Genomic DNA, 23924 nt, shown 5'->3' on the forward strand with positions numbered 1-23924 from the left:
GATCTCGAGTGCAGCAAAGGCCTTTTACACTCGTGTTACACATTATATTTTTCCTACAGTCACTATAAAGCATATAAATAATTAGTCTTTCAAACACTATACAACACGTTTTTAGGTTCAGCTGGCAACACAAATGGTGCCCTAGAGGATACTACTTACCCGCAATCCGTATCACTCCGCTATTTTTCCTCGGCAAGAAATGTGCTTCGCGTTTTGAGAATATAGTTCCGTATGTTTTTGTAATATGAAGTGGTTTACGCGGCTAAAAAAATGCTTTAAATGTATTTTCTTTTTTATTAAGATCGTAGGAATGTTTTAAAACGTTTAAAACAAAAGTCCAGAAAGTTCAGAAATACCGAAAGTATAAACACGAAATGACAGGTTAAATCTTAGTTATAATAGTCTATCAGCTGCTCATAGTATTATCGTGTTGCCAACCTATTTCCAAGCGTACACGGATTACGTGCATAATAGAACCACGCTGTTTTGTGTTGTTTCGTTGGAATCCTGATGTGCGGCAAAGTATAAACCGTACGACAAAGTATAAACCGTACGGCAAAGTAAAAATATGCAGCAATTAGCAGCTTTCTGTACTATAAACAGTACAAGGAAGCCAACTTTGTCGGGTGACTGTAGGAAAATAAACTTTTCCACATAAACTACAAAGTACTCCAGTGTTATTGATGTCTTCCATTACTCGTATTTCTCAGAATCTTCGCATTGAAGAAGAAGCACATCATCGATAGTAAATGACCTCCGCAACACAGCAGCAATCAAAATCTATCAATAACATTAACCCCAACTTCAACTCAGACATAGCTTGATCATAACAAAGAATAACAAACGATATGAATAATAATTATGAGGAACTAGTTGCTTGCAGTTGCAGTGCAGTCAAGATAAATACTACGACAACATAGTTAAGCACGGGTCACACTAGGCTGGCATCAGCGGCGAATTGAAAGAAGCCGCGACTGTCAGCTTAATGTGACCACAAAATTCGCAGCTGACACTGAGCTGACTCAGCCTGGATTGGTGAGCCGGTGATGCTGGTGCCAGCTGCTGATCACCAGCGGCTGGCGAACAGCCTAGTGTGACCCGTGCTTTAGTGAGTAGTGACGGTACGTAGTGACCGTGACTTTCTGAAATAGCTGCTGCTACGCCACCAGTTACTAGCGCATGCGCAGAAGCGCGGCATTTTCCGGTCTTGAAAGGCTCGCCAGTCAACGGCCATGCGCGGCGGTGACCATTTTATCACCCCCACAGTGTTGACAAAATATCGGTTCAATATCGTTTGTAGTCATATCGACCATCACTTGCTATCGATTATCGATTAAAACACACTAAAAGGACTTATGAAAATAAACAAAAATTATGAATTATTAATATTTAATTTAATACTAACGCCGGAATGTTAGTCTGCCTTTTATCCCTATTAACTTATATTTAACTTAAATAACGCGTCTTGGGTATACCTAACCTTTTAAAATAATGATTTGACAACTAAGAATCTTTTGACCTTAAACACCAAGTAGGAAGCAAAATACGACGGGGTAGTTTGACTCGAAACTCAAGAGAAGGAACTATTTAATTTATTGTGTTGTACCAGTCCTCTTTTACACCCTTACCCACAAGCTAGCTAAAATAAAGCAAGTGAAAGTCTGTATCACATTACTAGGCTACTTTTGTCTTTTCGTAGTAGCAGCCTATTATTTTAAAGCATTTTCCAGCCACAAGGGTGATTAATATATTGCATATTTCAATAATTCACACGCTGGCTGGAACGAACCTGATAAAACTGATAATTACCTATCATTATTGTTATATATTAGTTCATAGAAAGTTTTAAAGTTAAAACCGTTTACGATAGGCCTATACGTTCTAATGAACCATCTCGGTGTTTATTTAATTAGGCCTAACTTGCTTCAATTATTTATTTGGCCTTTAAGCAATGCAATAGGCTATGTCACTCTCGATACAAAATAAATAATAAATAGTCCATCTTGACTCAAAAATGTGCTAAATAAATATTTCGATACACAACAGTGTCAGATGTAGGACCTCACTAACTGAACAATCCCACCCAACAGCAAAGTGAATATACACACATAACAATTCAGAATCATAAGTCATATATTTTGGATGTGCTAATAATAACTTAGGCTAGCCCAAGAAATATTTTTTATGATAGGTGTGCAATTTAGGAGGCGAGGATTGGCTTTGGCTTTGCTCTTGCTTGGCTTGGCGGGACATCAGCAGAAAACGGTCTCGATGGTTGGTTGTCAACGTTGATCACTGGTTTGGTTATCGAAAACGATCTGTTCGGTCGGTTTACAATCGATTGGTCGATATGGCTACGAAAAAATGTCAACACTGTGTTGGTGATAAAATGGGCACCATGGGCGGCTTTATTTCTTTTTCTTTTCAATTTTTTCTTCTCTGCTCTGATCCTGATCTGATGGTAGTGGAGTGGCTGAAGCCGACCCAAAGCACGGCCACCTCTAACTACCAGGTCGCGGCCTGGAGAATTGGCAACGTCGTAAGTCTTCCACCATGGTCGCAAATAGGGTTGTTTCACGGTTTGTTAAGTGTCAGAAGTCCCATTAGGATAACATAGCAGGAGGAAGATAACATATTATAGTCCATTCAGGAAACTATAATTAAAAAATCTATGCTTTTTAAATTTTTTACATATTTTTGAAACATGATATCTTTTTGTTTCAACTATAACATTAGGTTAGTTTAGTAAAGCCCCCCACACACTACCAGACCAGACCTCCAGACCAGACCGTCTGGCTGCAACCAGACCGTCTTGGACGGCTCTACACACTCCCAGACCAGACGGTCCTAATTCGTAATTGAGAGACCGTGGTGAGAACTCCAACAAATGGATGAAGACTGTCACGATGGTCGGCCGTCTGACAGACAGCGCTACACACTCACAGACCAGACAAAAATAGTGGTGGGGGAACCTCAGACCGTCTGTGGTCTGAAGGTTCAACCATAAAGCCCCCCACACACTACCAGACCAGACCTCCAGACCAGACCGTCTGGCTGCAACCAGACCGTCTTGGACGGCTCTACACACTCCCAGACCAGACGGTCCTAATTCGTAATTGAGAGACCGTGGTGAGAACTCCAACAAATGGATGAAGATTGTCACGATGGTCGGCCGTCTGACAGACAGCGCTACACACTCACAGACCAGACAAAAATAGTGGTGGGGGAACCTCAGACCGTCTGTGGTCTGAGGGTTCAACCATCAGACACGTAGACAGTCTGGTCCGAGAAAATCGGTCTGCAGACAGCCCCACACACGATAAGACAAGTGCCAGACGCCAGACCAGACGGTCTGGTCTGGAGGTCTGGTCTGGTAGTGTGTGGGGGGCTTCAGACACGCAGACAGTCTGGTCCGAGAAAATCGGTCTGCAGACAGCCCCACACACGATAAGACAAGTGCCAGACGCCAGACCAGACGGTCTGGTCTGGAGGTCTGGTCTGGTAGTGTGTGGGGGGCTTAAACAGGTAATATTTTTTAATGACTACTTGTTAGTTGAAAACATTTCGGTGTACACAAATTTCTGACATAATAACATAACAGTTCTCATGCAAACCTAAGTTAGTTTTTCCGAGCACTTTGCACGTGTTTAGGGCACTAGTTGGGTTACGTTTTATTAGGGGGTTGTTTTAGATTACATTAATAAATGTATAAAATATTACGATATGAATTGGTATAAATCAATCGTTAATTATTTTCAATAACACAAATCCGCTTCTCTCGGAAATACAGTATCATTAAAAATGTTATTGCTATAGAACGGACATACAGACTAGGACGGTGCAAGGCCCCACTAGAAAAATTTTTCTATTGGGGCCTTAGACGGTGGCGTCGTCCTGTAATCCAGCTACTAGTAGGTCACCAATTGTGGATATTTATAGGCATGCACTGTGGATGCGATACTTACTGGTGTGGATTAACGTCCGCACCAGTAAGTACTACGACTACCGGTATCTGCAGTACTATCCTGATAATTATTAGACCAATTCGTTCATACCAAAGCAAAAATGTGGTTCGGATTCCACTATAATTATAATGGATATATAATGGACTATAATTAACAGCTGTGTCTAAGGAATATGTCGGCCTTAGTCATCACTAACAAGGCTACAACATCGTGCCACTCATCCCATACTCATCTTCATTCATGCTTGGCTTAAAATACCTACTTTGTATGGTCGCCATTTCAAATTATAGTATTAAAAGTATAGTATAGTATTGCATTCATATATTTTTGGGCTTACTGTGGTATTGTAAAGCAAACATTCTAATCCTAAACGTAAGTAGGATAAACCTAAAAATGTATAATTGTATTTAAGTGTTGCATTCATCGTAGTAATTTAAAATCATAGATTTTTACTAAAATGTCACTATTAAAAGGATAGGAATTATTCTACAATATATAATCTCTTTTAAGGAGTACGTTTAATCTACGATGTCAGACGTCTCTCTCCAAGCCAGCTGATCAGCTTCATAAATTGTTCAAAAGACTGAGACTAATGGACACTTTTTTGTGGTCGCGCAATGCAGACAAAAACAGCTGTGCCTCGCGCCGCGGTGCAGTCTTTTTCCCTCCCTCCTCCTCATCCCTCGGCCTCGCCTCTCTTCCGGTTGTGTTGTGTTCGTGACAGTGTTGCCACTTTTAGGGTAATTACCCTTTTTTAGGGTAATTTACTGGTCTTAGGGTAAAGTTTAGGGTAATGGTAGATTTAGGGTAATTTTAGGGTAAAACTAAAAGTTAGCATAACAATGGAAATTTTACTAAAAAAATGAAAAAACTTAAAAATTTGGCAAAAATAGTTATTTGTGCAACTAGTGAGAAAAGTGAGCAATTGACTCACTCGAGAGAAATCCTTACTCACGAGCCGTAGGCGAGTGAGGAATGGTTTCTCGAGTGAGGCAATTGTACTTTGAACTCGAGTTGCACATTATACTTTTCCTACAGTTACCATAAAACACATAAATTGGTGAAGAAACATAACCTATTTTTACACAGAAGTGAACTTTTAACATAACATTTAATGCGAAGTGACAAATGCAACAGTACAACAGCTGACCAGCTGATTTACAGCCAGTGCTGCCAACGTATTTCGCGCGCATGCGACCTTGTCTGCATGTTACGCGCTCACTATTTCGTGCCTTCACGTTGCAAATCTGGAGTGAGACAAAGTAATTAGAGTGAGACAATGTTAACATTGTCTCACTGATGAGCGAATTGGCCACTTTGCTTTCTCAAATCAGTGAGAGAACATGTACATTGTTAGGTAACTGTAGGAAAACGTTCTTTACATACTATGGCCAAACCACCATATTCGATTCGACCGGTTTAAATCGATTGCTATAATGAATTTTTCATAATAAGTTATCCTAATCGATCTTAATGGGAATTATCTATTTTAGAATGTATTCGATTCTATAACACGTTATAGGCCTAATAAAATATGAAATATTATTCGTTACTGGGTTTGATATTTAATTATGTGATTGAATTGATTTAAACTGGATTATTTTACAAATTGTGTCAAGAAATTTGTACTATGTATAGATTTAAGCTTTGGTGGTACCGTACTGTATTTTAAAGATATGATTGACCAAAAACAGTAGTAATGGGTCGATACAGTAAAAAAATACGATAATTCTTGATTCGATATTTTTCGTTATACGATAGTCGATAGAGCTGATCAATATCAGCATTTTGTTCTTCTTTCGGGTGGTGTTTTAGAATCGAGAATAATTTGACGTAAAATTGATTGATATTGGAACTTCATTTAGTATAATTAACCACCTTATGTAAGATTTATATGATTTTAACAATGTTTTATAGCATTAAACGCAAATATTAACATTTAGGGTAATTTTTAGGGTAACTCAAAGTAGATTTAGGGTAATTTAGGGTAATTTTAGCCCGCCTTTAGGGTAAAATCGCAACAACGCGGTGGCAACACTGGTTCGTGAATCGTGTCGTGAGTTCGTTCGTGCGGTCTGTCAATCCAATCTGGCTGTCCTGTCTCTGTCTTGCTTGTCGGCGTTGGGTGCAACAGTGTCCTTGCCCTACCTGCCGCATTTGTCGAAGCTTTCAAAGGTTTCCCAAAGAGACTGACCCATTTTGTGTTTGATTGAATTATTTGTGTCGTAGATTTTTCTTGCGTGTAACCACGTGTAACTAAAACTCCAAAGGAAAACTACCATAAATCCAAATCATGAGGGAAATCGTTCACCTTCAAGCTGGACAATGCGGGAACCAAATAGGATCAAAAGTATGTTCGAATTATTTTCTATAGCCTAGTCTAATAAACTAAAATTGTAACACGTTTATAAGTTATTGAAGATATTAAAATCGCAGATCACAAAGTTCTATTATTGGGTATTTTGTGATGTTCAAGGAAATTAACTTAAGGAGGGTCGTGCGTGATTAACACTATTTGTGCTGTCGACATGTTTGAACATAAAAGTTGCATTTATTTCAATGCTAAGCAATTGCGGGAATTCCCGTCATCAGCACCCAACGTGTTAAGAACAATCGATGATGCTATGTACATTTTTAGTCTAGGGGACGAATTTTGAAAAATATATTTGTATTCTATTATATTATTTAAGTTGGTCTATTTACTTTGAACACTTTCTTTCCCCTGGCACTTTTGGGGCAAACGCCTAAGTTTAGTTCACCCTGAAAAAGTGTTAAAAATCATTGAACCTTTTTATGAAATTTTTTTTAATACTTTGGCTCGGCTAACTTACATATATAAGTTATCCTATGGGTAACTTAGACTTCCATAGGCATATCTGTTGTAAAAAAAAAACCGAATGAAAATATCAATCGATATATCGATTAGGCTATTTGGTAATTATTCCGACGTAGTGACTACTCGCAAAAGTGAAATTTGTTTTTCCATAATGACCTAAATTTCACGCTGAATCCGAAAATGGCGTTTTTATTTTTCGGAAAATGCTGGAAATTACTGAAAAAAGGGGAAAACGGGAAAATTTTTTTTTTACTCAAAATAAGTTACCTACGTCATGTGGGTAGGTACTCAAAATAATTATGCGGAATATATTGTGTACTTAGATTAAGAATATGCATCCATATTGGATCCAAAAAATTCTTGCATATTCTTAATCTACACAATATTCCGCATATTTTGAGTACCCACATGACGTATTTTGAGTAAAAAAAATTTTTCCCGTTTTTCCCTTTTTTTGGTAATTTCCGGTATTTTCCGAAAAATAAAAACTTTATTTTCGGATTCAGCGTGAAATTTGGGTCATTATGGAAAAAAATTCACTTTTGCGAGTAAGTCACTACGTCGGAATAATTACCGGCTAGTTCATTTGATAAACTTATATAGTTTGGTTAGTTAGGTTTGGTTAGCCTTTATCGATTTAAATAGGCTAATTTATAACTTAAGTTATAGGTACTTACTTATCGAATAATTTTTCTTTCGGTTGTTTTTTACATTAGATAGGCTACATATTAGGGAAGTGTAACCACAAAAGTTAACCTATCCTGAGGGCTCAAACTTGCTAACCTTAGCATAGGTTGGGTTAGGTTAGGTGGAGATTTTTTGTTTTGGCCTACCGGTACCCAAAAATCTGTAATTTTTGCCACTTTGCTAAGTTAATTTATAAGCTTGGGCAATGATTTAAACTGTACAGAAATATCAAGTAAACTTAAGTTATCTTTAAACATTCCTGTATTACATTTTAAAATTGTTTTTCAGTTTTGGGAAATTATCTCAGATGAACATGGGATCCAGCCTACAGGAAAGTATGAAGGAGATTCAGACCTTCAGTTGGAGAGGATAAACGTCTACTACAATGAGGCGTCCGGAGGAAATTACGTTCCAAGAGCCATTTTGGTGGATTTGGAACCTGGCACAATGGACTCTGTGAGATCTGGTCCGTATGGACAAATCTTTCGTCCCGACAATTTTGTGTTCGGTCAGAGCGGGGCTGGAAACAACTGGGCCAAGGGGCACTATACAGAGGGAGCCGAGCTGGTAGACTCCGTGTTGGATGTTGTCAGGAAAGAGGCAGAAGGCTGCGATTGTCTACAAGTGAGTAGAAAAAAAATATTTTCCTAACCGATGAAGGCATCAGTTTTGAACTTGTGATTCATTCTTACAGACACAGAAATTGGTTAGTAAACGTGTTAGGCCCTACCTACTTTTTTTGTTGAATTTTGAAAATTAATAACTTTCAGGATTAGCCTAAATAAATTTAATGACAATTTGATTCTTATGTCTTGATGTTAAGTAAGCTAGTAAACAAGTTTTTGCAATTTTTATTGATCAAATTTTCAAAATAACAGCAATTTAAAAACTTTAATGCAGGGTGGCTAGTGACCTGGAAAACCTGGAAATGTCAGGGAATATTAAATACTAGTGTACATGTTGCTCGAATTCGAGCAATAACAAAGTATTACAGGAGTTATTTAAGATTGAATAACAGTCATATTTACAATGAGTTTAAAAGATCAACTCAAATATTACCGTTGTGTAACTCAGACCCTGTTTATCTTCGTTATTGATAAACCTAATTCCGGACGGTTCTCTGCTCAAAATGCCTCGCTGTCCAGGCAACACAGGTCATTGATAGAGGGCCAATTGAGAACGAAAAGTCGTTTTGGGGTAGTGTTAGGGCGCATTTGTAACCTAATAGTGTCCAGGTTCAGGTTCAGACTGTGATGAGTAAAGCCTTTTACGCGCCACTGTTCTGTAGCTGCGGTCGTTATCACGATTGCGCTTCCTGTCTATGTTTCGTTGTCAGTGCGTCAGAGACATTTAAAAGAAATAAACAACAAATAATAAACAAATTATAGCTACACAAAACAACGATAAATGCACAAATTTAAGTTACAATCATGCTAACACAATCCATCATAGCAACACAAAACAACGATAAATACACAAATTTAAGATACAACCATACTAACACGATCCGTCTTGGGGGTTATGTTTACACAAACTCAAATAGTAAATAAATGTACTCAATGTGTTTCATTGAATTAAAAAGTAAATAACAGCAATACAATTATACAGCTGATCAAAATGTAAACAATTATGTTCTTCATAAGGATAACATGGGAACTTTCAAAGCCACTGGGGCAGAGCCCAAGGGACTTTTTCAAAAATGTAAGGCCAGTTTGCAAATCTACGCGACACGCTCTTTCCAATGAGACGTCAATGGATAAAATCGGTTAAGAAATGGCGGAGGAGTTCAACCGACAAACTTTCGTGTAGCGTATTAATTATATAGATCTGGAAAAGTCAGGAAATTTTGTCATTTAAGTCAGGGAAAATTGTAAAAGGTTTAAAATTATTTTAATAATTGTTAGATTAGGAAGGATCGATCTGGTGAGAATACGTACGTGTGCCTTGTGGGTGGAAACTAAGAAATAAGTTATGTCTGTAGGCTACAAATTAAATTTTGATATAAAATGCGTATCATCTTATCAAACTCAGTTTAATTTTGTTAAGGTAAGCTGCAAAGTTTGAATACAAGCTGGCCTGCATCTATAGATTTTATGTATGGCCTATGTTTTTCATAATAACAAATAGCCTATAAGATATTCTTCAGATAAAGACTAGGAGTACGCTCCGAAGTCGCGTATGAGAATGAACGAAGACAATTCCATGTACATAATAATCTGTCTTTGGCCCCTCACCGCTTACCCTGCCCCTGCGGCGCGGCGCGCCGCAAGTTTGTGCGGTGGCAGTGGCCAGACTAACTGCGATTTTTTTACTACGGGCGTAATGCTCTTTTTTATAAATAATTCTAATGCCGCATATATCTATCCAAAAATCAAATATAAATAGCATGAGCTCTACTTTTCTCTATCATAAATTATAACGTCAGTGGTGTTTGTTATGTTTCTGACTGGGGATGTTAATCTAAACCTTGGACCTGTTAATTCACAAAGTAATAATTGTTATAGCCCCGAAGCAAAAAGTAACTGGGGTCAGTTTGACACTAAGAATTGTCCATCGTAGGGCCCGTGCCCCTGGGCATTTGCCCCCTTAATTAGCCCCCCCCTCACGGTGGTCCTGTAATCATGTGTAAGAGTGATTAAAAATCATGGGCTGAGTATCACTTCTTTAAATTAATAATAAATTATGAATATATTTTTTTAACCTAACGTATTCTATGATGCACAAATAAATTGTGTGTGATACATGGCCAAATAAGTTGAATGTATTTCAATGTTGTACAGTACCAAAAACATTAATTGCTCTACTCTGCTTAGTAACGGAGTTGTTACTAAGCTACAACTACTTACTGTAGCAAGCGAACTATGAAGGGTTCTTCAGGTTTTGTATTACAAATTACAACAAAACTTTCAGACAATAACACATACGGATCCGTCCAGCCCACGCCATCTGTATTTTGTTGTTGGTTCATATAATTTATTCTTTGTTAAATTTTCATATTTATTTACAAAATGTATTGATTGTTAAATCACATTCCATACTGTTGGTAATCCACAGAGCTGACACCAAAAAAATTAACATATTGGACATGTTAGTTGTAATGTCTAGCCTGACTGTAGCCATAATATATACACATGTCAATTGTCAATGCATTTTTGTAATGTCCAATGACAAATAAATATTTCTGATTTCTGATTTTATATTATCATCCGAACCGCTAAATAAACCTCAGATTTGTAATTTTAACCTTCTTTTTACAGCCACTTAGGAATCTCACCGACAAAAACCAATTGCTTTTTTGGATTCAGCGTGAAAGAAACTGTAATTAAACATCTAAAAAGTACATCATATCCCATTGATGACATACTAAATAATTGCAGTGAAGTATTTTTTTCGGAAAAATACTTTACATTACATATTGGTATTTATCCGATTAATTTTTGTAGGTATTAAAAAATATTCTTTATTTTTCCCCGATGTAGCCTAAACATAAAATTGATTAATGGCTTGTTCGGTTTTTGTTTATATTTCATAAATTAAACTACTGTCTAGGACTATAATTTACCAAAGGAAACAAAACAAATAGGCCGAGGCCACCTAATAACAAAACAACTAAGGATAAAAAATTAAATGCTTCTTTAATGTTTTTTGTTATTTTTTTATTTATATCATATGGTATCTTAAGATTAACTCAAATTTGATACGATAGTTAAGTTATTATTGAACCAATTTATAGTTATGTTAGGCACCTTTTTATAAACTCATGAAAAAGATCAAAGTTAACTTACCGTAGCCAATGTCTTTTTAAAAACAAATCATAGCCTACACAAAAGATTGATGTTTTTTAGAAATGCTACCTTTGTTATTAGGCCTATTATAAACTAAAAAGTAAGCTACACAGTGTAAAGAGTATCCTTAAAAAATATGTTAGGCATAAATTGTCCAATATTGAAAGAGACCTAGGCCTACATGATAAATGGATTAAGGTGAGTTGTATCACCTAGAAATTAACTGATTACATTACGATATTTTATAGCCTAAACTTATAGGCTATATCAAACGAATATTTCATCTTATAACATATGGGTCATTCTCAAATTCAAGGCAAATTTGGGGATCGGAAAAAAAAACAAAAAATTATTTTTTTTTACAATTATTTATTTATTAAATCAAAAGAAATATATCCCTTAATAAGAAAACAAAGATGGCTGAGCTTAATTCTAACATTTTTTGTTAAATTTTACAATTTTCTTTCAGGATGTCATACATTTTTCCCCCAGCTCACGTTTCCCCCCCCCTTAAAAATAAAGAAAAAAAAGAAAAATAGTAAAATTTATAGTTTTAAGTAAAAGTTTATAACTTTAGCTAACAATTAAAAATTTTAAAAACGTTATTTAATTAAAAGTAATAGTTGCTGATCCAAAAAAACCTCCATTTTTTACCAAATACACCAAAACAGAAGTTGAATTTTAGAATAAAAGCTACTTTTTTATTTAATTCATAAAAAAAACTAATAAACCTGTGTAATGATCATTGGTTCTTGCGTTGAAATTGAAAACAGGTTTTAAAAAGAAATATTTTTTGATAAACAGAGCTTTTACTGGGTGTGAGCGAGGAGAATTAGTGTGAGCGAGGGGAACTACAGAGTGAGAGAGGGGAACTACAAAGTGACTTTAACCCAGAGGTTAAATTGTTACATAGGGTAGTAAATTTTATAAAACAAAAATAAATTATCTTTTGATTTTGGAAAGTAATCATGACAACAAATCTCTCTAAATAAGTTATTTGGTCACGAAACATTCTCTTCGCTCACGTTTTTCTCTCTGATCACGTGAGTGAGTATTTTAAACCTAGTATTTATCAAAAAACCCAGAGGTAAAATTGTTACAGAGTAACTTTTGATTTTGGAAAGTAATCATGACAACAAATCTCTCTAAATAAGTTATTTGGTCACGAAACATTCTCTTCGCTCACGTTTTTTCTCTCCGATCACTTGAGACCTAAGTTATTAAAATTCATCGAACCGAATCATAATTGATATAGCCTATTATTAATTTAATAAAATATCGCAGGTTTTAGCGGAACTCCACCCATGCCTAGGGACTACTACCTTAACTTAAATGAGAAATTCTTAGGTTAACTGACTTTTAGAACACTCGTTACATAAGTTTAAACTATTTATAGATTCAGATGAGCTACTAATGCTTTAAACCTAACTAAGGCCTGCCCTGCATGTAGTAGGCTTTTTATAGAAACTTGACTGCAGACAGATAAGTTAGGTCTACCTAACTTAATTCACCCTAGGCCTATTTAACCTGGAGTTTCCTAAGTTAAGTTAGGCACAGAAACGGATTGCAAAACACAGACTCCTCCTGGCTGCACTTTAGTAAACATCCTACACTAATTCGAATGAAAAATATTGATAGGCCTAAGATATAAATTATTCGATTATATCGATTACTGTATTTCATTCGGTTAGCCTAACGTAGTTAACTTACCAAACTTGATATATCGAATGGAATAATCGATAACTTATATCGATCAATATTTTCATTCGAATGAGTGTAGGACGTAAACGAAAGTGCAGCCCTCCTCATGTCTTAGGTAGGCATCTTACAGTCATTTAAGTTAATGTCAAGTTAACTGTTTTCCTAGAAGCACGTCGGAAGACGTCAAATCGCCTTTCCGCACTCCGCGCCTAGGAAAACCCGGCTGAAGGACACAGATAAGCTAACTTATACAAGTTAAAGGTTAGAATAAATTGATCTATTAACTTAGGCCTACCCTAGGTCCTTTAACTTAAATTAATTAGACTGTAGAAAAGGCCAAGGTAGGTTAGGCCTATTACCTTTGATTGCAGGCTACCCTACTTCATAGGGAAAACTCTGTCAGATACACTTGACAGTGTAACCAAGTTAAATAGGCCTAGCTTATAACTTACCGGATAACGTTAAGTTATGGGCCTAATATGAAATTCAAAATAACACTTGAAAGATCATATCTCAATAATGACGATTAACTTTTGAAACACTTAACCAGACACAGTTATTTAAGTTCCTTCCTTGCTAAGTATCTAATGGTCTCTAACCAATGGCCATGGCTCCCTCAGTTCCTAACCTAGATCCTAGATCTAGTGTTTGCCATTGACAACAGTCACAAAGATAGGTATAAAGTGAATTAACTCTTACACCCTAACTACAAAGAGTAATTTTTGCGGTATATTCATTAAAATGATTGTATCAAAATGTTAACTATTTTATTTTACAGCCAACATTAACAACAAATTCACCCGACAGAAAGCACTAACAAACAACCGAAAGAAGCGACGATAAGAAAAAGGGAAACTATGTAACTTAACCTATATGTTTGAAAAAAAAAAATCTTAAAAAAATCTGATTGGCCCTATAACAATAATATTGAAATTAATTAATATAAAAAGCTCAAGACAATGTTAAAAAACCACTTATTTTTAGAAACCCATCATGCCACCCAAGTGATAAAGTGCACACATTATTTTAATTCAAGCATTCCATTCCATTCCAAGGACTGTGGTCTTACTTAATTCAAACCTAGGCCTACTAAACTAACAACCATAAAAACAAGTTCTAACATTTTTATCGATTGTAATACATTTCGGTGGATATTTTTATATCCCATATTTATTTCCTCCGATATAAATTTTGATTGAATAATTATAATTCAAAGATTTATTGTGCATAAAACCATTGACTAATATAATATACCTACAGATGTTAAAACTGTTTACTCCATGGATGAAAGAAATAATAGAATTCACAACAAAATTGTTGCTCGTAAAATGTAAACAAAAAACAAGAAGAAGAAGGTAGCTCATAATGTTATTCTTATGGGGGAAAATTAAAATGGTTTTTTTAGGATTTTATAATTATTACTGAACAAATAATTTCCAATAACGAACTTAACCGAGATAATATGATAAAGAACCTTTGTGCAAAACATCAACTTGATATACGAAGTTATATTCGAGTTATTGGAGATTGATGAGATGCATTTTACACCAGTATGAGAATTCACTTCGTTCATTCAATTAGTCCTTTTAAAGAATTAGAGTTAGTATTAAAATTGTAATTTTGAATTTGTCGATCAGGGAAATTTTGAAAAAAATCATGGAATTGTCAGGGAATTTTTCAATGTGATTTCACTAGCCACCCTGTAATGTCATATTTTACATACACAAGCCACTGAAATAAAAAATATAGGGAGCACAGGGGATACTTCCTGTTAAAGGGAACATTCATTATTATCAATGATATCTTTTGATGTATCAATATTTTATTTTTGGATCCCGATATATTGATATTAACAAATTGAAACATCAGCTGACAACTAAGATAAATACATAATATTTTTTAGTTCCAACAAACAATTTAAAAAAATATTAGTTAAGTACCTACGGTATATTGAAATGAAACTGTTCCAAATTAACCTAACATAACTAACCAAACTTGCTGTACCATTTCAAAATTCCTTTTGATATTCCCCACATGCCTTTTCTGTTTTCAGACGGAATTTTGAAATGGTGGTAGAGAGAGCAAGTTTGGTTAGTTATGTTAGGTTAGTTTAGAACAGTTTCATTTCTTAATCCATAAGTTATATTATTTGTGCCTTAACAAAATCAGTTGTCAACTTTTAACTTAAATGTGTTTGAAGATATTAAAACAGAAGGAATATGGATCTTATATGAAAACAAAAATCGATATATCGAATAAAATCATCGATTATAAATGAATGTTCCCTTTAACAGGAAAGTTCCGCACGGGGTACAGTGGATCACTTATTGATTTCATAATTTTTAATTCATAGTATTTTTCATTGGGTTGGATAAAATATTTGGGCCTATAGTTGTTGCAATTTTTTTACTGTTGTTTTTTCAACTAAATACTAGATTTATCTAGGTCCCTACATTAGATAGATTTTGTTCGTTAACATTACATTTTGACCACAATGGGTCATAAAGAAAAATACCCCGCCGTAGCAAACCTGCAGACTACACGAATTTCCATTTGCCTAATTTGATTTTCAATTAAATCTATTTCAATACCGTAGGCCCAACATTAGGTAGGTATAACGATTACCCAGATTTGCTGCTACAGGGAGGGTAATAAAGTGTGTTTTTTAGTAAAACATTAATAGCTTAATATAAAAGAAATAAATTTGCCAAGTTTGATAAAAATATATACCTACCTACATAAACAAGCAAACTACACTTACTTATTCTCCATAAAAATAATATGGGAATTTTAAATTTACAATTCTTTGCATTTTATTATTTTATTCAAAACCATAACCATACAAAAACACTTCAATACCGCTAGGCCTATACTAAATTATTTTTATTTTAAGCTCTTCAAAATGGTCTATAGAGAAATTGGGAAATTTTATGTTTTGAGGGTAAAAAAACTAAAAACCTATTTTTACCCCATAAAACCACGTTTCCATGGTCCGTTCATGCTGGTTCTTGAACTCGTTCGAATAAACGTATATGCGTTTGTTCCGAATTTTAATCAAAATCGGATCATTGTTGTTTGAGTTATCGTGATAACGGACACACATGTATATATATAGGTATATATATATATACATACTAGCTGTAACCCGCGGGCTTTGCCCCGTTTAACTTCTTAATTTTCAAGATTATCTCGTTCGCATGGCTCAATCACGTCCTGGTTGAAGTTTGTTCGCTACGCTCACTCACCTTTAGGTTGGAGCTCGTTCGCTGCGCTCACTTGCCTTCAGGTTAGCTCGTTCGCTACGCTAACTCGCCTCCAGGTTGAAGTTCGTTCGCTACGCTCACTCACCTTTTGGTTGCAAATTAGCTGTTGTCATAAATGTAAAAGAAATAATAGTGCTGCACCCTGTTGGTAATCCTTGTAACTTTAATGCTATTGAACATCATAGAACAGAACCAACTTGTTTAATTGAAACAGCTGTTAAGATTCAATAATTCCATTTCTCATAAGGTTAACATGGGAAACTCCAGAGCCACTGGGGCGGAGCCCGAAAGGATTTTTGAAATAAGAATATGCCTATATGTTAATCGGGAATGTGAGCTATCATCATGCCAAATTTCAGCCCAATCCGACCAGTATTTTTCGCGTTCACTTGTCACAAACATACATCCATACATCCATTCATACATACATCCATACATCCAAACTTTCTCATTTATAATATTAGTAGGATATATTTATACATAGCCTATAAATATATAATAGGTATATATATATCTATATGAATTTGAAAGGATGGTGTTTTTGGCCTTTGGGGACATCAAAACAGAAAGGAAATCGGTCCCGGGTCCAGGTCTTACCATGAGACCTACAGTACCGTAATAGCTTATTTCCTATATGGGAAATTCGCTAAAAAGACAAATCATCACACCAACATGCAAACACAATTGCAAAACTGAAAGAGCTATTTTTAGAAATGTTGCTCAATTGGCTACAAAATAATGTCTTAATGCCTAGATCTAACTTAACACAACATGTTAAGTACTAGTACCTACTTTTAAATCCAAATCTAATGACATAGGCTATATGAATTGTAAAAATCTGTTGATGAACAAGTTTTGCTAATTTTTAATAAAAATATTAAAAATCCGTTCTTTGAATAATTACTATCTAGGCCTACCTTATATTTTCACTGAATAATTTTTTAAAGTTTAAGGTGTTCTTTCAATTATTTTTTCCTCGAAAAAATTTTGTAAATGGTGTAGGTTGGTAGTTTTGTCAAAGCTGCAGGAAGTATTTAACCGTGAAAAATATAGTCAGTACAAATGTTCATTGTTGTACCTCCATGTAAGAAGTAGGTAATTTTACTTCACATTTTGACTGAGAGCTGACTTCTCCCCTGTGCAATGCTATTTTATCAGTGTCAAGATATGTCCTCAAAAGATATTTCCTTAGCACAGAATATTTTAATTTTAGTAAAATACGTCTCCTGTAAAAGTTAGTGTTTTATAACTTTCTGTTATATGAACACCAAATGCAAAATGTTTTAAAGTTGATTTTAGTAAAAAAATCTTTTAATTATAAATAAGCTGTATTTTCGAATCTGCCAATGATTTTTTATCCACATAGCGAATAACAATTTTATTGTCTTTGTACTTAATTCATGTCAAACGGTCATTTAAAAAGTCTGAATACAATATTGAATTTTATAAAGGCATTTTGCGTGGAGGGAAGCACAGGGAGCCAACAGGGGGTAGTTGAAAGCCTGATTGTGTACATAGCCTAGATTGACTGATGTCGTGTCAGGTTTACAACCGAGCACATAGACCTGCAAACATCGGATCAATAGAGCTGCCTTGATTTATTACACATTTCATAAACCGTTGAACCTTATCGTAACCATACATGCATTGTGATCATGCAATAAATACCTACACTAAATACACTTGCTAGATTACCAATGATTATCAGTAATGATGACTAAGAATAATGATGACGACTGGATGATTAATGAAGTGACTAAGTAATTTGAATGGACATATACATTCAGATTTTTTGTAACCTCAAATTTAGATTGTTCTTATTTTTTTTGTACAATTGTGATTAAAAACGTGAATTGCATTTTTACAAATACAATTTGTATCCCGATCTTTGTAAGCTTCATAATGGATTTAAGTAATGCACAAAACTAACTGTTAATTAGTTATTACTAGGCAAGGGGTTTAACATTAATCTATATTTATAAATATTATATAAAACAATAAGGGAAAGTTAAAAATTAACCAAGATATATTCTGTAGACTACATAAATTTAAATTATGTTCTACACAAGTTCATGTTATTTATTTATCCTGTAAAATATTGTTTCTAAGTAAATAAATTAAAATATCTTTGATCTAAAGAACTTACAGTAATATTTTCTTATAAAGTCCACTATGTGTGGACTATAGGCTCTAATCATTCTATAAAACCTAATTATAAGATGAGTTACTTTACAAATAAAATTAACACTACTTATTAGGTAGGTAGGCCTAATAATTTTCTCTATATCAGTTAGGCTATATTTTAAAGCCAGTGAAAACTTAACTACCAGGAAGTGGAGTAATTTCATCAATGAATTAAAATTTTTGGTTTTACAAAACCAACTAAGGATAATGTATGTTACTTTACAAACAAAATTATTTTCCTTGTGTAACACCAACACACTGCATAAAAACATGTGTGAGTTTATCATTCACTTGTGATAGCAGTGGTGATGACTTCATGGCCGAGTTTAAACTAGCTTTAACAATATAACAGCTGGATATCAAACGCCTACATAATTGCTACTGTAGTTCAGAAATAACTATGATACTGCTGCACCTTGGATTGAATGCATTCTGCAATCTGGCCTTGCATGCCTAGTTTTTTGTGACTGGTTAATTGTTAAATACTACCTCTAATGTACAATTGTAGTTGGTAGTAGTAGTATTTCATTTATTCAACAAGGGAAAGTGCTGTTATTTAATGTTTTGACAGTTGAATTTCAGGGTGGTTTAGAGTTTTGAACTCCAATTTTGTTTCTTTGTCGACTTTCTTTTTTGCTGAATATCAAATTGATTATTTTTTATTTAAATGTGTACCTATTAAAGGGTTTTAATATTAGTCAAAACAATTAAAATTCACAATGTTTTTGGGATATATTTTTCCAAAACGTAATTGCTCTTTTTACTATCTGACATTGATGTTATATTACATCATTGATTGATACTGTATGTTATAATTTAAGTTAATGGTATTGGTAATAAAAAATCCCTTAACTGATGTGGTACTTATGATTGATTTTTGTAATATTGTTTTATTCATGTGTTTTAGTGAGGTTGTTCTATACTAAAAACTATTCCAAACTAAACAACTAAATCACGAAAAGACATCAGGCCTATTAAATAAATTATAGGCCTCATGTCAATTTTTTATCATAATTTTTGGTACTGTATACATATTTTTTGCTCGTCAATAAATTTGCTTCTTAATTAAGTACTGTTTACAGTATCTTAAAAACATTACCGAATTGCAGTATGATAAAAAATCATTCACCGGTTAACTTAAGACTTAGCACAAAATTACCGTTTAAATCTTAAGTAGGCTTAAGTTCTAAGTACTGTTTGATGGTTAAAAACTGGATACAACTGTCCTTAATTCTTATATTGGTGATATTTGATGAAACATGAAGGGCGATAGCTTCTACCAGCATGGCAAAGCTTTACCTAATTATATTTATTTTATCTCAGCTGATGTAAACTGACATAAATTTCTGTTTTTAATAAAAGCGTAAGCACTCCTGCTGGCCAGAACAGTCTTTAAGACTTTAGAAAGTAAAGATCAACATAGATACTGTAACTCATGGCAGAAATCTTCATACAAAACGATAAAGCATTCACCAGACTTAAAATTTAATTTAAAATCAGCCATTTTGTGAACAGGATGATGCAAATAAAAGATTTTGAAGAACCAGCAAAATATTAACCATTAACAATGCTATCATGTAGTTCAAAGAACACATTTGTCTTTTGTATGCAACTTGGAGCAATGTCTAGGTGTAGTGTATGTATCTATGTAAGTATGGGAATAAGATGGGTCTCTAAACCCATCAGATCATCATTCAGATCAGAGATTGTGGCATTCAGGAAGGATCTAAAACCGGGCCTCCACAGTTCATCAATTCTGTGCTCTTAACCTCATGAAATTTACTAACTGAAACTCTTTTGGTTTTTATGGCAGTTGTTTGTACACATTGTTTGTCATTTAAACACATCAAAGTTTATTTTTCTCACAGGGGTTCCAGCTGACGCATTCTCTAGGGGGTGGTACCGGCTCCGGAATGGGAACCCTTCTGATTTCCAAAATCCGAGAAGAATATCCTGACAGGATTATGAACACTTACTCTGTTGTTCCGTCACCCAAGGTAAGTTAATTTGCTAGTTTTTAATTTTGTAAATTTTATCAAAGAAAAGCTATTAAATTATTTCTAAAATGATAGATTATAGGGTAATATGGCCTAAGTTTTCATCATATTTGGAATAGGGGGCTCACCTGAATGGGTAAGAAAGAGTCCACTTTGGACTATACATCTAGACTTAAGTGAAACTTCGTTTTTAGTACCAACGTGCTCCAATTCGGAATCTCTCTAAAACATGTTGGTTTAACATTTTACTCTTGTGTGTGGGCCGCATTTATACAGGGTGATAAGATTAAAAAAATTATGGTTGTAGTGAATAACATGATTATTTAAAGTGGGGGTTTTATCCTTATGTAAACATAAAAACAATGGTTTCTCATTCAAACTTGACTAAATTCATCTCTTACCAAACAATAATTTACGCACACTATCTTTCTCTCTTACAAGAAATATTTCGTAGTTGCATGAATATGTTTGTGAAAGGTTTCAGACACTGTTGTGGAGCCGTACAATGCTACTCTCTCCGTTCACCAGCTTGTTGAGAACACTGACGAGACTTACTGTATTGACAACGAGGCGTTGTATGACATCTGCTTCCGCACCCTCAAACTGTCCACGCCTACCTACGGTGACCTGAACCATCTCGTCTCTCTGACCATGAGTGGGGTCACTACTTGTCTCAGGTAAACAGTTGATTCCTTAGGATAGTTGATAAGCTGTTCAGGGGCCTCTTAAATTGTGTAGGATTTTGCTAGTGTCCTTCCTAGTGTCATTTATATGAAAGAATCGCAAGGCCTTTTAAAAACAATCCAAACCACTCATAACTTTGGAGATATGCAGGAGCTTGAACCCATCACTCTCACTTCCAAGTGTAAGATGCTAAATATCAGTATAAGTCCTGCTAATCCAAACTAACTTTAACCAGATCACCAAATTGTTTGGGTAAGCTGGAAACTCAATAAAATTTCATAAAATAATTCAAATGGAGTTTTATTACACTGTAGCCTAAATTTGCGATCACAGCTACACCGTTATTGTAGAAATAACTGAGAATATCTACCGTGATCGCAGCAACAGCCGTGATCATCTCCCACGATTGCGTTCTTACTAGACCATGATCTTTAGTGAACCAACAAAATGCCCTTAATGAATTGAAGCTATGCCAAAAGCTGTTAAATTTGTATGACTTATACGAGGTACAATTATTTTAAAGATTTTTTTGTCTACATGAACCATATTGGTTTCCTGATTTTCAGGTCTGCTGGACCCCTGGTTAGTTTACCAAAATACAGAGCTGTTTTAAATTTAAATACAGAAGAATAACTTTTTCTCCAACAAGTGGTTTGGATTTGCTGGACGTTCGGATTAGTGGGGTCTGGGTCAGCAGAACCGTGGTCTAGCCAATACATATATTATATTTGCTATTAGCAGCTAGGTTTGAAATGTATAGCTGTGGAAAGCTGTATTTAAAAATATTATGGGTTATGAATATAAATGAAAAATATTTTCAAATTAGAGCTAAAATATATCAACTCAACTAGTCCTAAGCAAATATTTCCTCCACAGATTCCCTGGTCAGTTGAATGCAGACCTTCGTAAGCTGGCGGTCAACATGGTACCGTTCCCCCGACTCCACTTCTTCATGCCAGGCTTTGCACCTCTGACGGCCCGTGGCAGTGTGCAGTACAGATCACTCACAGTTCCAGAGCTCACTCAGCAGATGTTCGATGCCAAAAACATGATGGCCGCTTGCGACCCTCGTCATGGCAGATACCTCACCGTGGCTGCCATCTTCCGAGGCCGCATGTCCATGAAAGAGGTGATGGATTCTTTCTTAGAATTTTCTAGAGTAAATTGGTGCGATGAGATGTGATGCGAGATGATTAATTTGAATAAAATACACACGGTAGCAAATTTGTATTGTTAGGTGTTAGTGAGTTTATTTTGCTTAAAAAATTACTTCAGATATTTTGCATCGGTAAAAGAAAAGTTTATCTCTTTTCAAATGTTAGTATCTGATCCTGTCTTCAGGTGAGGAAACACACACAAATTGGGCAGTGCTGAAAAATAGCTCAAATTGTACTGAAGACGGGAACGGATTCCAGACACCAGAACTTGTGTTTCAATAATCCGTTATTGAAAATATTCGCAATAAACCCTTATGAAATATTATTGTTTTACTCGACAATGACTGTCAATTAGTTAATATATTCTTAAACATAAATACCTTTAATGTAACTTCATTTAACATTTTAAGTTGTGTATGTGCTTGGAACAGTGTTCAAGGCATAAAAACATATTGCGGCTAAATAAATGCAAAACAATAAAAAAAAATTAATATGAAAATACAAGTATTTTCTAGAGTACATGCTATGTAATCTCTCAATCTCAATAAAAAAATGATGGTACCATAAAATCATATATTGTAAGTTTAGTACAGCTTAGACATACTTGTGGCGTAATAGGTCTTGTACAGAAACATATTTGATACTGATATTTAACATAGCAAGTTTAACCATTGACTATACATAGAATGTATATGTTCTGTGTATATTCTGTGTACCAAACAGTCAGTGGTTTAACTAAAAATACCATTTAGGCTACATTTTAACATTCTGTTTTTTTTAGGTGGACGAACAAATGTTAAACATCCAAAACAAGAACTCCAGCTACTTTGTGGAATGGATTCCCAACAATGTGAAAACAGCTGTGTGCGACATTCCACCCAGAGGCTTGAAGATGTCGGCCACGTTTATTGGAAACTCAACGGCCATTCAGGAGCTGTTTAAGAGGATTTCAGAACAGTTCACGGCTATGTTCAGACGCAAAGCTTTCCTCCATTGGTACACGGGAGAAGGTATGGATGAAATGGAGTTTACCGAGGCAGAATCCAACATGAACGACCTGGTGTCCGAGTATCAACAGTATCAGGAAGCGACAGCAGATGAAGAAGAATTTGACGAAGAAGAGGGTGAAGTTGAGGTCGATGGAAACTAGTTTTATACTCACACTAGTTTTATTTACTAGTGTAAATAAAACTAGTTTTATACTCGCCATTTAGTAATCATTCCGCTTAAATAATTTTGTGTACATGTATTGTATATTTTGTTACGTTAATTACGCTAAAGAAATCTAAAACTTTTTAGAAATGGAAGGCATATTTATTTTTACCTTTTTGTTGAACCCTTAATTTTAGTTGCATGTAGATTTAAAAAATCATCCTCTTGAAAAATCAGAATTTTTTATGCATCCTACTAACATTATAAATGTGAAATTGAAATTTTGGATGTTTGTGTGTAAATTTAAAGTTCCATCACGTGAAAACTGCTGGACTGACCGAGCTGACATTTTGCTAATAGGTACTTGATAGTCTTGAGAAACACATAGGGCATATTAAAGTTGTGAAAATCCTATAGGACTGATAAAATAAGCAACAACAAAAAGCTGTGATACACAATGAGAACTGTCAAAGTAGGATTGTTTACAGTTATGTTTATGTTTTAATAAAATAA

The 23924-nt window shown here is 34.8% G+C and overlaps 1 protein-coding gene across 1 annotated transcript; it reads left to right on the plus strand.

Annotated features, from left to right (window-relative positions):
- Positions 1-6011: 6011 nt before the first annotated feature.
- On the plus strand, positions 6012-23556 carry LOC128990360 (tubulin beta chain-like). Its single transcript, XM_054412710.1, has 6 exons — positions 6012-6315; positions 7777-8112; positions 20290-20418; positions 20896-21095; positions 21979-22231; positions 23041-23556. The coding sequence occupies exons 1-6, from the start codon at positions 6259-6261 to the stop codon at positions 23407-23409; spliced, it is 1344 nt and encodes a 447-aa protein (XP_054268685.1). The 5' UTR covers positions 6012-6258; the 3' UTR covers positions 23410-23556.
- Positions 23557-23924: the final 368 nt, after the last annotated feature.

The sequence above is a fragment of the Macrosteles quadrilineatus genome, unplaced genomic scaffold, assembly GCF_028750875.1.
Source record: "Macrosteles quadrilineatus isolate MER2022 unplaced genomic scaffold, UCM_ALF_1.0 Scaffold_1__1_contigs__length_201487025, whole genome shotgun sequence".
Classification (NCBI taxonomy): domain Eukaryota; kingdom Metazoa; phylum Arthropoda; class Insecta; order Hemiptera; family Cicadellidae; genus Macrosteles; species Macrosteles quadrilineatus.

What these genes read in the sequence shown, in the direction of transcription:
- LOC128990360 (XM_054412710.1), top strand. Translation starts at nt 6,259, where the DNA reads ATGAGGGAAATCGTTCACCTTCAAGCTGGACAATGCGGGAACCAAATA. An exon ending in GGAACCAAATAGGATCAAAA is followed by an intron (nt 6,316 to 7,776) that starts GTATGTTCGAAT and finishes ATTGTTTTTCAG; the next exon opens with TTTTGGGAAATTATCTCAGA. An exon ending in AAGGCTGCGATTGTCTACAA is followed by an intron (nt 8,113 to 20,289) that starts GTGAGTAGAAAA and finishes TTTTTCTCACAG; the next exon opens with GGGTTCCAGCTGACGCATTC.